We start from the raw sequence: 14,275 nt of genomic DNA, 5'->3' as shown, positions 1-14,275 counted from the left end.
ATCTGCAAAACGGAGTTGGTAGCTGGCACCACACAAAATGAGATTTAAAAACATCTAAATAAATAAAAATAAAAACTGTACATCTTAAATAATGCAGTTCTAACATTCATATGATATGATCCTCATCTACATCTCAGGGCATATTTGAACCACAAAACTATTAGATTCTAGCTAGAGATTTGTGACTTTGATACAGAAGCTCGTGCAGCTCCAGCTAGGGAAGGTTAAGATCTTGTCAGCTGCTCTGCATGTCTTTCCAAGACAGAAGTCCTGTTCCCATAGAAGGGAAAAGGGAGTGCATGCCCACGATGCAATGCTTGGCCTTGCTGAGCTCAAAACCCTTTGTATCAGCTTAAACCACCAGTGACAGTGAATATGCGCTAACATGTTCCCCGTGACACAGCTAAGGCAACGGACCTACATTCAATTCTGCAGCCTCTGCTACACAAACACTAATCTCAAGTGGTGGGATCGGTCTGACAGGGGATGGGTGGTCATGTTGTAAAACACCACAGCTGGTACCTTCAGCTCATAAATAGGAGTCCATAGCTGAGGAGAGCTGAATGGTATTTCACTTATATTAGGAAATATCTTTCATCGCTGCAAAGAGGTACACAAGGATCCTAGAAGTCTCCTGAATGGATTTCCCTTTTCACGGATTTTCTCCTGTAAGTTTCCTCTTCCTTATTCTCTCAGTTCTCATGCTCTTTATATTATATGGTCACTTCCTGCATAAAATTCTTCCTTTTTCTAAAATATCTCTCCTTACCGTATAGATTTGGCCTCTCAATGTCCATCCGCTGCTTCTGAGCCTCCAGGAAAACTCGGATGTTGATCCCTTTTGCTACAGAAGCACCACTAAGGAACCGAGGAGGGATTTTAGTGCAGACATCAGGTTCTTCTGTACCAAACCCCAAATCAAGAAGAATCTCAATTGGGTCCTTTTCCCCAATGGCCAGCCATTCAGTTACACTGTGGTGAAAATATCAGGATTATTTATAGCACTGTCTTGGTACCACTTTTCTCTTTCAGTAGCTACTACATGGTCTTATTTTTGTTAAATGATTTGCTTTCCTTTTCCTCCCCTCTCACAATGACTTCTGCTCAAATAAAGATTGCCATTTTCCATCACATCGCTCAGAGCTAGTGCTCTTAACAATATTAGTATTTGTAGTACACAGATTTCTTCCCCCCGAGATATTTGATGGCTTGGGATCTAGAGAGCTTAGCAAGAGGAACATTAATAAAAGGTATAAGTTCACAGATCTGTAGGCTCAGTTCTCTCTAGACACAAAACAGAGATGAAATGCTGCCATAAGATCTCAGCTTTTCACTTTCTGGTTGCTTCAAAGACCACTGCAGTTGCGAGTAGTTTTTTTACTGGAATAAATGCATTTCAGATCAGACATCTGTTATTAGTAGAAGATCATTTTGATCTTGTTAAGATAAATGAGGAGATGCATTTTAGGAGCTAACACTTGGAACTGCATATTCAAAATTCTGTCTGTATTTACTGATCCCTAAATGGGACAAGTCCCTAGTATTCTCAGCTGGAAGTACATGGGAATAACTCACCTCTGGGGTGCACTGGTGAGAAAATGGGAAGAGTGGAGGCTGTTGCATCTTGACATAAGAGGACTTTCTGAAAACTCTTGCAGGGATCTAGTTGGAAAAAAGCAACAATGAAATGTGTTTACTCATATGCTCCTCTGGGATGTCATTATGATTTTTCCTAGAGTAAACATTTGCATTTTGTCTTCGTTTATAATGATACATAATAGCAATGCCTTAGAAGAAGAGTCAGCATGAGAGTATGGCAATACACTAATTCTCAAGAACAGTATGTTACAGTAGGTGTTAGAATGTAGGTGTTAGGTACCAGTAAATGCTAATTATAAAGGTGGCAGAATGGCTCACTTTTGACAGATGGTGAATCTTTGGGGAACCTTTAGGGAGCATGGTTCCTTTAGCCACCTACTTCTAAAAGATATAATTGCTCTCAAAGTTTCAGAGAGACGAGGCACGACAAGTTGCAGCAGCAGGAGTAGCATTTGAGAAACCATTCTTTACTTAGTTTCTCATTGCAGTTGTATATGGTAATCTGCATAGAAATAACTTTTTTCAGGGTTTGCTCACTGCAAAAGGAACATTCTGTTGTATGGAGATCTTTCTTAACAGATAAAATTACATGCTTTTGTTACATCCAGGCTTAATTTTACTTGCATATAAACATAAGAACATTGTTATCACCTGAGGAAAAAAAAAAAAAAAAAAAAAAAAGAAGCTAAAATTCTTCCTTTTGTCAAAAAGAAAAGGAAGGAAAAAGAATATATAACAGACCTCTACTGTGTCTGAGACCTACCTCCTGTAGCTTTGCAGAGTCACCTGTACCATTTCTGGTACTGACAAGGAAACTGCAAACAAAAAGAAAAAAAGATCTTTCATTCTCTTTCTTCTTTTCATTCCTTAAACCAGAAATGTGTTAAATTAGAGGAAAAAAAACCCAGAACACTGATTGCATTATATAAGGAAAAATTTTAGCCCAAGTGGCACAATTGCAGACTACACTTTTCTGGCAAGCTTGATTTACAGTATATATTAGTCATAAGTAAGTGCAACACATATCAATAAGCAGAGCAAAATAAATACCTTTACATTAGATAAACCAGAATTGGTACTGTCTAAGCCCCTTTTATTTATGAGTAAGCATTATGAAGTGACTCCACCGCCTACTGCAAAGCTGAAGATGCACATGCAGCCAATAAGATGAAAACATCTTTTCATCTCTGTTTTTGAGTAACAGTCTCCATACAGTTAATATATATTATTTTAAATTCTCATTCCAGCACATGTTGGTAGAACTTTCCTGTGTAGAACAGTTTTCCAGAGGTAATCCACTGAAATCAGTGAATATTTTGCTCTTGTTTAATGTGCTTGAGAGGAGCAAAACAGTCCAGGTCAGCTGCAAGAGTTTCTGGAGGAGAAAATATTTATTCAAGAATTGCCAACATTTTACAGGAATCTGAGTGTGCTACAGCTACAAGCTGTAAGGTGCCCATTTTCACCATTTCATGAACTTGCTTACACTGAGAATAAGTGAGATACAACTATATAATGCCTGTAATTATCACTTCCCCTCCCAACATTGATATGACACACTTTTTGATCCTTCAAAAGTTGGGGCAGCGTTTGCCTAGGAGCAATAGCGGATATTTTTCTGTATACGAGAAGACACATTTTTTATAGTTTTTAAAGTTTTCTTTTCCATTTAACAAAACTGTGTAAATATGGAAGGAGAAAACATCTTTTCATGTTCGCTATTGGATCATTTTTCTGACTGTAAATTCTGTGATAAGTTCCTTCTGGCTTACTCAGTACAAGGATATCAGGCCAAACTGAGAACATAAAGGTTACTGATATCTTGTAATTGTCTGTGGCAACATAAATCAGACTTTCTAACAGCAAACTAAATGTAATTTGAATAAGAATCAGCTACTTGTTATACACCATTTCCTACTCATGTGCCAGCAAAAGCTGGAAATTGAGAATGTCAAAAATAAGATCTAAAAATGTGAGTTATTAGAATTTTTTCCCTAGCAGCATTTAGGTACTCTTCCCTGTGATATTCCACAACCACAAACTTACTGCTGTTGTGTAAGTTTTCCTCTGTATCTTGTGTTACCAGGACTGAAGTAAATACAAATTCACCACATGAAACACTAGTCAGGGTATTGAGTAAATAATTTAATGATGAGGAACTTCAGGTTTGGAGGCAGCATAGAAAGTAACCGTTCACCAAAAATTCAAGGGGTTAGACTTATGGACAAACTGGTAACAAAAGGTATGACACCTTAAGTCCCATTATTTTATTTTATTTATTTTTTTTTTTTTTTTGGTAGGCTAAAGTAAGCTGAATTATCTTTTATTTGCTGTGACTTAAGAACATGAAAATATACAGTTACCAAGCCTAAGCCATCCAACTTCTCAAGCGACAGTAAACTGCTCATTAATCTGTGCCACCTCATGGCTTGCACGAACTTTGCATTTGCAAGTACTGCAAGCTGAACCATTTCATTCATGGTTAGAGTCTGCACTTCTTCCCTTAATAACAAGACTCATGGGAAGTTCCTTGTTAGAGAGAGCTTGACATTTTGAAATATTAGATTTTTTTTCTTCATATTTAAGAGATCACAGAAAGAGTAAAGGGGAAGGTATGGTATTTACATCTCCTGATTTGTATAAGTATTTTGTTCCTGACACAAGAAACACTGCATCTCATTATTAAACTAGAAGATACTTTGGGGGAAATAATGCCCTTTAGAAATCTGTCAGAAAAACTTATGAAAACAAACAAACAAACAAACAAAAAATACTTCGTAAACCAACTGTGGTGCTAATTGGTGCTCTGTTTACTGCACATCTAAGTACATCTTTGCTTACAAATAATATATTTTGCAACACAAAATCTTGCCTCTGACACTTGAGGGAAGATAAAGCATTTTAGCATCAGTAATCTCCTGCTAATAGGAGAAAAGACTAGATCTTTTTAAAATAAATTAAATTAAATCATGTTCTTGAACTGCATTATTTACTTGCGAATGAAAACTCAATAAATTCAAAGTGTAGAAAGTGGTAGCACTGTTAAATGATAGTTTGGGTTTCCAAAAGTGCTGAGAAAGTGGAGATTTTGAGGAATATAGAAAAGCCTGAGAGATGATTTGGGCTTCTAGCTCCATTCTTAAAAAAAAAAAATCTCTGAATTCCCTACAATCAGCAGGTTAGGAAAGTAGGTGAGGACAAACAAGAAGTTTTGCACTGAATAAGGCACAGTTGAAACTCCTACACTATAACTTCTAGGCCAGTGTGCAAACTTGGACTAGAAAACTCCAGTGCTCTACAGATGAAAATTAAATTATGCCAGTGGAGAAGCTGAGCCTAAGACTTGTCTGCTGAAGTCCTCACTTGAGGATATTCTCATTCCTCCAAACGGAGCTAAAAACACAGAGGTTCCTCATGAATATCAGCTTTTCCCAATGGGTCTCCTCAGAAGTCTGTGGAGTTTGGTATTTTGTAGTAAAAAATTTTGTAGTTCCTTACTAGAAACCACAAATGACGTTCTGTCTTATCTGCCTGCTCCTGACCTTGCTGCTTATCCCCACTTGTAGACAGACAGTAAAATAAAAATCATTAACAAAAACAAAGCAGCTAAATCCTCCCCAAAGGATGGTTGCTCTCTGCTGTGAGGAGGCAAGGCCATGGAGGCAACCTGGCGGGCAGGCACAGCCCTGGGCGCTCGTTGCAGAGACGAGCTGCAACGGGGATTGCTGGCAGAAGAGACAGAGCCATAGGCACATCTTCCTTTCTGCCTGTGAACACCATTTACTTTCTCCTTAACATCCACCGGCTTCAGCTAGACGTTGAGACTTAACTCTTGTATTTGTGCTTAAGGCAAACACCACAAATTTTTACTATTCCACATGAGAAAAGTCTATTACTTGTGACCTTCAATTTTATAAGAATCTAATTAAAACAGCTTATCCAGAGGCAAGAGTGAGAGGAATGGAAGCAAAAGCCTTTTTGGTGCCTCACATAAGCAGCAGCTGTATTACAGCTCCTAGCTGATCTGTGTCTGCTGGGTGACATGGTAGTTATTAGTGATACCACTGATAGTAACTAGCCCCATAATGCATAAGTTTGGCTGACTCAGCCTTACCCTGGAACTGGAAAATGCTGGTGCAATTGTTACATAAGGTTACCACTGTTTTTATACACTTTACCATACCTCCAAAACATAATTCCTGAGGCTGAATCTTTTATTTGCTTCTCTGACATAATTCCACCTCTAAATAGGTAGACTTCAGCTGAATTTGTTTAAGCAGTGAATCTGTGCACTCATACTGAACAGTTCATGGGAAATACCTGTCTTTCAACACACATTTTCATCCTAAAGAGGGGCAAACATTTGAAATATCAAAATTCTGGTGAACAAAAGACGTTTGAGTAAGTTCAAGGTTAAATTACATTTCTCTACAGTAGCACATTGCCTCATGGAGCTGTAGGTATATGTAGTTTCCACCATAAATCATGCTGTGGGGCAGGCTATGTCTCCCTCGAGGCACCCAGCATTATGAAATTCTCAGGATGTAGCACACAGTGTGATCAAAAAGCTATCCAGACACACGATGGGAAATGTTACCCTTCAAAGAACCCACTGGAACTGAACAGAGCACTGAAATACATTTCTCATGAGACATTGGATCATAAGCCAGACATGTCAGTTAATGCTGAAGAGTTGTGAAACAGAGTGTTTTGATGTAGATTAACAAAATAAAATGTTCATGCTTTGCCTGAAGCCAGCCAAAGCAAAATATTTTGTTCTGAATTTTCAGGGGTCACAATTTTCCTACAGGAAATTTCAGTACTTCAAACATGATATTTTCTAGTGCAGGTTTATTCTAAGAGAAAATTCCAAATTAGGTTTACTTTTGGTAAGAATAATACGATCAGGCAACAAAACAATTATGGAATAATGTGACTAAAACTTACAAAACACCAGAATTCAACCAATGGTGAATGTTTTCTTCTTTAGCATCTTCTAACCATTAGAACCATTAGCTAAAGTATTGCCAGATCAGTTTGTAATAATTAACCACCTTATTGTATTGCTGCATTTTAGGAGAATCCTGGAATGCATGGAAAATATTGGGAGAGACATTTAGTGATTTCATTTAGTAGCTTTATGTTTTTTCTAATCAAATTTAGAAAGTAAAAAAAAATGAATTATTCATTCGTCTCTATTATCTGTCAGTTGTCCATATTTTGATAGTGTCTAGTAGTCCCAATAAAAATGGAAAAATATCTATTTGGATCCTGTATAAATGCATCCTGAGGAACGGTCCCTGCCATAGCTGTAAGCAGGGGTGACAGACTGTTGTTGTGCAGAGGGAGGATTACTGCCTCCTTTTTGCAGAGAAGGGGAGCTACAGGACAAAAGATTAACCTTATATATGTTAAACTATTACAGCCCACAGTGGAGCCAGGAAGGGATCCCAGATCTCCTGCTTCCCGGTTCAGTTCTTCAACCAGAAGGTAAGCAAAGATGGCTCGGAAGTATTCAGTTCACTGCTGAAAAACACTACAAGCATGCTTCTTCTCCTTCAGGTTCAACTGAAGCCACTCAGATCATCAGTTTAAGGTATTGCCTTGCTCTCTGTGACAGAGTAGGCAAGTACAAGTCTGTAATGTGGCTCAGTAGGACATCAAGTGGGAGACACTTCTGTCGCATTATCACTTTCAGGATTCAATGGTACAAGTTTCATTAACACAGTGAAAGACATGGAAAGACTGCATCAATCTGAAGTCTTTACTCTTGAGTCTTTAGAAATCTAATTTTGACATTTCAAATACAGTATACACGGATTTGAAAGGTTAATCTGCTTTTTGTTATACTACAAAGCAACAAAGTTGTTTTAAGATTGTCAGTCTCTGCTGAGCTGTAACCCTGAAAGCTAATTATTGGTGTACTGAAGATTAGGAGTAAGAGTTCCCTGAAGGGTATTCCCTGGGTATAACTGGATGTAATCCATTACAACTTCTCTAAACCAGTCTTTTAAGTTTCTCTTATGGTCAATATAGAGAGAGACAGTAAGGCACATCCAAGGCAGTTCAACTATGTCAGGAGGAAGAGAAAAGAAGTTGTTTGGAGCGGCTTAACTGCCCAAAGCAGCAGCCTAGTAGGAGGCTTGGACTAAACACATGGCTTTGAGAAGGCTAGTGAGATGGATCTTGGGTGTTAGATGACATCCTCTGACAAGGAACACCTTCACCCAAATAGAAGCAAGAATATTTGAATACAGATGAAGTGTTGATGACAACAAAATCAAATTTTTTTTCTGCCATCCAGTAAAGAGGAAGGAGGCAAACCACAACTGCAAGCATTACACTGAATATCAATTTAAATACCTGACACTGATTAACTAGTTTGGGGAAAAAATGGATTTTGCATGTTTAACATTTGAATAGCAAATACAAACAGGTGCACAGATCCATTGGAACCTCTGTGGACAAGAACAAAAGATTGAAAATAAAAATGAAAATGGAGTTAACGACTAAGAACAAAGCGTTAGTGACAAATTAGTCACTAGTGTGCTAGTAAAACAGAGAAAAAACACCTCACTGACATTGCCCTCGGTCACCATGGGCTGTGGAGAATCCTCAGGTTTCTTTTCTAGTCTTACCAAGCTGTGGGGTAGGAAAAGGGTGGCCTACCACATTGGACAGTGGGGAGTCTTCCTCTGGGCAAGTCCGTGATGCTCTCCTGGACAACACAATCCCTTTCTTCCATTGGCAAGTCTGATGCCATCTCACAAAGCAAGTCTGAAAACCACACAAAAAGACCTCACTCTCTTTCTCATCGCAAATAAGTAGCAGCAATTTTAGTGCTTATCAGGCAGTAGAGAGCTCTGCGGCGTATCATAGAGGAGAGGCTATTTTTTATGGCTAAGCCATGGGGCTGCTACGATGGAGACCTGGGTTCTTTCTTTAATGGGTAAGTCTCCTCTTGCACCTCAGTTTGCTAAGGGAACTATACTATAAGAATAAAGCCTCTCTTCAGCTGTATCATTTGAATTGTAAGTCTTGTGAGTAGGAACTTGTACCCTGCTCAGCACAATAAGGGGTGCCCCTTCTGATAAGAATGGGTAGTAGGAAATTTTAAATGCTCTGCATTTTAAATGCTAGTGCTGAGGCATCTTGCTCGGTATCAAGTCCCATATCTTTCAGGAATTAAACTTTTCCCACGTTATCGGATCAGTCTGCAAACAAGAACGAGCTCGATGTGATGTCATTGACATAGCTTTTCAGGTGCTACCCATCAGACTGTGGAAACTGCTCCAGCAAAACTGTAATGTAATATTCTGACAGCCATCAGGCCACTTGTTAATCACATTTACAACTAGAATTGATCTTTTCTGAGGTGGGGGGTAAGGGGTGCGAATGATGACAGACATAAGCCAGGCTGCGTCAAAGACTTTGAGAGAGGAGAATGGATTAAGCTCCACAAGGGCAGCTCTTAAGTGGTTCTTTATCATTGGACATGGTAGGAAAAAGGAACACTGATTAAGTAAAAGTGCTCTGCTTTATTTAACAAATCCGGGAGGCTATCTGTCTGGTGTGGACTGTGTTGGTTCAAGGAAGACACAGCTTCGCAGCCACTGGGGAATGCCCTCCACAATGTTTTGCTGAGGCACTTTATCTTCACCTCTTGGGACACTGCCACCACTTCCTGAGCAAGGAGACCATTCGTCAAGGTGAATTGCACTAACAGAGAAGTGGTTTGTGATGCTCCTGCCTTGAAAACCTAGATGTCAAGCAATGTCTACATCTGCTGTAGTCACATACAAGAGGCCAAAAATGACAGAAAAGAGAAAAGATTGTACAGAGACAATTGCCAATGATTAGGATGTGATTCTTTTTTTCTGTCCCTTTTGTGAATTTTCTCTGGACAAATAAACCACGATACTCAACAGCCTTTGAAATCACTCAGATTTTTAGTTGTGGTTAGCCACCTGCCACTGGGTAATAGAGACTGAGAGACTAATGAAAAGTTTTGAATAGAAGACTGAAAGAACAAGACAGCAAACTTCTTTGGGCAGAGGTAGGGATGTGCAGCGTAAACTGTTTTACTCAAGTCTTTCAGACATTTGGTGGAGAGAGTCTAGTCTACTTGCCGAGACCTTGCAAAATCCTCTCGGTTCGGACTATTACAATTACACAAGAATGGTGAGGAAATACTAAGCTGAAGGAAGAGGGAACAGGGAGGACAGAGAAAAGGAAAACCGTGCACAAATCCAGCCTCACACCTGATGTACAGGTCTTGTCACAGCAGTTGGTCAAAGAAAAGAAGTGAGCATTGCTCCCACAGTGAGAGACATCTGGGGTTATTTGGAGTCAAAGTAACTGAAAAAAAAAATCAAGTAGAGTCTAGAGTAGAGTCCTCATACATCCCCTGCAGTGCATTGCTTAATCAGTGTGCAAGGTGGAAAAACTGAATTCCCTCATCATCCATTGGGCACAACAGATTTTTTATTTTTTTTTAACTTAGGGCACAGGGAGCCTCAGAGGAGCCCCCCTGCAAGGAAATGGAGCCTCACGTATCTCAGAGAAGTTGTCAGGAGAAATATGAGGAAATTAGAAATATGTTAAAGAAAATAAGTGCTTGCAGGGAGTAAAAGGGAAGAGTGAGGCATAAGGACTATTTTTTCATCTTAGGATGACATACAGCAGGGTAGGTGCAGTGACACACCTTCTCAGGGTTAGAGGTCAAAGTTTAGAGCTAGTTTAGCTAAAATTAGCTCATTTCCCAGCTGAGTAATCCATTGGCCTGATTTTCCACTACCCACTGATGGCTTGCAGAGTTGTTACAGAGGGCACAAGGAAGGTAAGATGCTGCAATGGGTTTGAACTGTAAATGACACAATGTGAAGGGCAATAAAGAGTTTGGCCCCAGATGTGGGAAGTACAGAAGTAACTTCCATTATATTTAATTAGTATTATCACCATTAATTTCCTGCGCGTAGACAGCAGAAGACATCCTTTTGATTTCAAATTAATTAACACATAATGATTAATCTGATAGGGTACATCTTTTCAGACAAGAGTGTCCTCTTGATCACAGTTTGGGTGCCAGCACCACTCATCATCTGTGTGTTTTAATTCCTAACTGCTCTCCAGAAGCAAATTTAGCTCTGCAAATCTGTTGATGGAATGGATGACTGGCTGGTTTCCATGTTCTGTGTGTTTTGTTCATTTGATAACACACTGAGAACATCTTGGAAATCTTTTTTTTTCCTCTCACTTCCCTCCAAGGAAGTTTCAAGGTAGAAATTGAAGAATCTGCATCAGTAGCAATTGATACCAGCTCTTAAATACAGAATGCGAGAAATAAAAAGTTTCTAAAAATTGAAAAACATATAAACAGTTTATGGCAGGTTCCCAGACAGATTTGTCTCACTTCAGTTGCCAGCATTTAACAGAAACATTCTTGCCACCAACTACAGTAAAGTGTTATTGTTTCACTGAAACAGGCTCTTGAACTTCATCAGCTTCACACCGTATTCCTCACACTGTGTGAGACCTACTGGATAGTGCTATTAATAATTGCTCTTCCCATTTGTCAAGTGATTTCTCAATCACACTTCATTAATATTTATCTAGTTTCTTTAAACATTTATCAGTGCAAACATCTCCATATTCAGGCGCACCAGTACTTAAATAGACTTCCTATGGTAAACTTCAGCATTGAGAAATATGCAACTAAACTTGCAATTATGAAGATATGAATTAGGAGGTAACAGCAAATCTCATATATTTTGAGTTAAGAAAACCTTTAAAATGCCTGGCACATTCCATTTCCACTCAGGGAAGTATTTGAACATATTTAGTATCTGGACTGCTAAGGCATAGTGGCAGAACACTAAGTATGCTCTTGCAAGACAAAATGAATATAAAAAATGAATACTTTTTTCAGACGTATACACTTGGATGAAAATACTTTTTGTTCTGGAATATGACTTAGTATATATAGTTTCTGAATCAATCATTGCTTTTAGATAAGCATTAAGACAGAAAAACACAGGAGGAAAACTACAAAGAATAATCTTATTATTACAGCAAAGTCATTTATGAGGTACAGTCATGTCTGGCATTCTAGATCAGCTGCTTTTTATAAATCAACACTCAGCTACATCCGGGATCTATCATCTATCCACCTATCTCTTGTCCAGTTAACAAGAAGAAAGATACAGTTGATGTGGTGCACTCAGGCAGAAACAGCTATAATTTCTGGTCTCCAGCATTCACTCTGTTCAATTGCCATTTCTGGATACAAACCATTGCTTGAAGAGCATAACTTCAAGGAGACTAAGTAAAAAGCTGTTTGAACTCTCCCTTGCTTCGTCTGGGAATTTGAGCTAGGATCCTCACCGTCTAGTGCAAAAGACAGTCCTAAAATGGACTGGGCAAGTGGAAAAGTCTCTGTGTCAAATTCAACAGAAATGAGATTGCAAGGTTTGACTCCCTGAATTTCCAACAGTGAGGTCTAAAAGTCCAAGAGGATTCCCATTTTCTGTGTCTCCCTCAGAAGCAAATTGATGAAATAAATATTTTCAGTATTTAACTTTAGCATCCTAGTTTGGGCATTTAAATAAAGTTGAAGTCCCCTTTCTCTGTCCATCAACTTGTGAGTAGTTAAGCCCACTGAAATCTGACCTGCTATAGGATTTATCTGTAGGATTTATTTGATTTCTTCAAAATATCTCCCACTTGCATTGAAAGGAATGGGGGACACTCAACCCGATATTCAGGCTACTTTGAGGACTTCCACATGAAAACTCCCAAGTAAAACACCTTCCAGTGAAATGATACTAGAGAATGACACTTTTTGGGGAGTGCATTAGGCAGAGAGAGTTGGAATAACCCTTCAAGTTTTCTCTTACTTTGGTAAATATAAATTTGGGCATACTTCTGTCTGTGTGAAGCCTTTGGTAAAATTTCTACTCAGCTTGCTCTGCTCTTTTCAGTGCAGAAGTCCTAGCACAAGTTGAGGCAATCAGTGTTGCTCTTTTTGAATAACTGCACTGGAAGCTGACGCTATCATCATGCCACATTTAAGTGCAATGTGATTTCACTCTTAATGGAGAAGAAACATAACAGATAACTAACTGCAGCCAAAAATGTTTCTGTTTGAAACACAGCATAAAACTGTGCAAAAGAGGGAGAGAAATAGTTGTGTTTTAAGCCTCCTAGACACATAAGGAAAAGCATGTAAATTCTCTGCATAGATTGACCTAAGCAAGGGAACAAAATATCAACAGTGATAACAGTAACAATAACAACAATTTTGCAATAGACTCCCTTTGAGTTTGGCCCCTTTGCTAATAAAAATGTTTCCTGGTTGGTCAAAAGACACAGTCTATGAGGCTAAAAAAAAAAAAAAAAAAAAAAAAAAAAAAAAAAAAGGAAAAGAAAAGAAAAGAAAAAAAAAGAAAAGAAAAAAAAATCAAAGCTCTTTAAATCAAAGCTCTTTCAACTGGAATTTAAAGCAGAAACTTAAAAAATAATAATAATAAAAAAACTTCACATACATATACCTTACAGTTCAGAAGAGGAAAAATAAGGCTTTCTTAGTTTTTAAACAATATAATGAAAAAATATTGATAAACTCCAACCTGTATGGTTCGATCCAGCTGTTACTACAACAGAATAGTTGCAGGCTAATGCTTCTGTGTCTCTGCTCTGCCACAGACCCAAAGTCTGAAAAAGTGAAGGAGAAGACCCGGTGTTCCTGGGTTGGCTTTCCACCACCACCCCTTTTTTCTTTTTAAGCTATCAGGAAGGGCAAAGAAAGGCTGTTTGCCAAGAAGTGGTGTTTAAGTTGACAGTTTGGATGGATGATTGCTTGCCCTCTAGGCAAAGGAAATAGAAATAACAACTAACCTAGTTTTTGACAGTGGGAACTCTACAAAATCACAGGATGAGAAAGACAGGGTAAAACAGTAAGCACAGTGATAATTGAGACAGGAAAAACCAAAATCCTGAAATGACCTTCTTCGCTTCCCTTTCCAAGAAATATATAGCTGTCCCTTTAACTTTGAATGCCTCTTTGGCACGGGGGAAGGATTACTCTTTACCAGGGAAGTAATGCAAACTTGTCTTCATTTGGTTACCATGGATATGGTACTATGTGAGACAAAACCTCCCATTTGCATTGCAAACAACCACAAGCAATGAAGGACACTGAACTTGATATTCTGGCCACAGAGTCTGGCCTGATCTTCCATATGAATGCTCACAAGTAAAATAACCACAGCTTTTAGGCTGCACTTAGTGCTACAGAAGCGAGGGTAAAAAATGTCATTTTCAGACTGAGAAGGAAGACAGAATCATGCACATCTATAGTTAACAAATAGTTATATCAATCATTTCAGCTTCCAGCTTTTTCCCATTTTGCACAAGAACTGAATCAATCTGTTGATAATCTGGAAGAAGAGATTTCCACAAATAGTGGTATGGATAGAAAGTGGCTAAACCGTATAATTGCTGGGCTTTTATACAACAGTTTTGATCTCACTGAGTGTCCTCTTCATTCTGCAGAAGTATTATATAAAATACCTTAATTTTATACAAAATCCAGTTGAATGAGCAAGACGAATAGTTCCCCAAACAGACCTAGTGGGAACTTGTACAGTACAGTTAATAGCAAAGAGGGAAATTGCCT

General features: G+C 38.5%; 1 protein-coding gene across 1 annotated transcript in view; it reads right to left on the bottom strand.

Annotated features, from left to right (window-relative positions):
- ITPRID1 (ITPR interacting domain containing 1) overlaps positions 1-13,260 on the bottom strand; it is a 51,871-nt gene extending 38,611 nt beyond the window's left edge. The window contains 4 exon segments of the mRNA XM_062568486.1: positions 770-972; positions 1,576-1,662; positions 2,363-2,414; positions 13,227-13,260. Of these exon segments, the coding sequence (XP_062424470.1) occupies positions 770-972; positions 1,576-1,662; positions 2,363-2,394 (322 nt within the window). The 5' untranslated portion in view covers positions 2,395-2,414; positions 13,227-13,260.
- Positions 13,261-14,275: the final 1,015 nt, after the last annotated feature.

This window comes from Rhea pennata, chromosome 2 (assembly GCF_028389875.1).
Source record: "Rhea pennata isolate bPtePen1 chromosome 2, bPtePen1.pri, whole genome shotgun sequence".
NCBI classification, from domain to species: Eukaryota; Metazoa; Chordata; class Aves; order Rheiformes; family Rheidae; genus Rhea; species Rhea pennata.
Note: the sequence above shows the minus strand (reverse complement) of the source record. Positions and strands in the feature narration are given on the sequence as shown.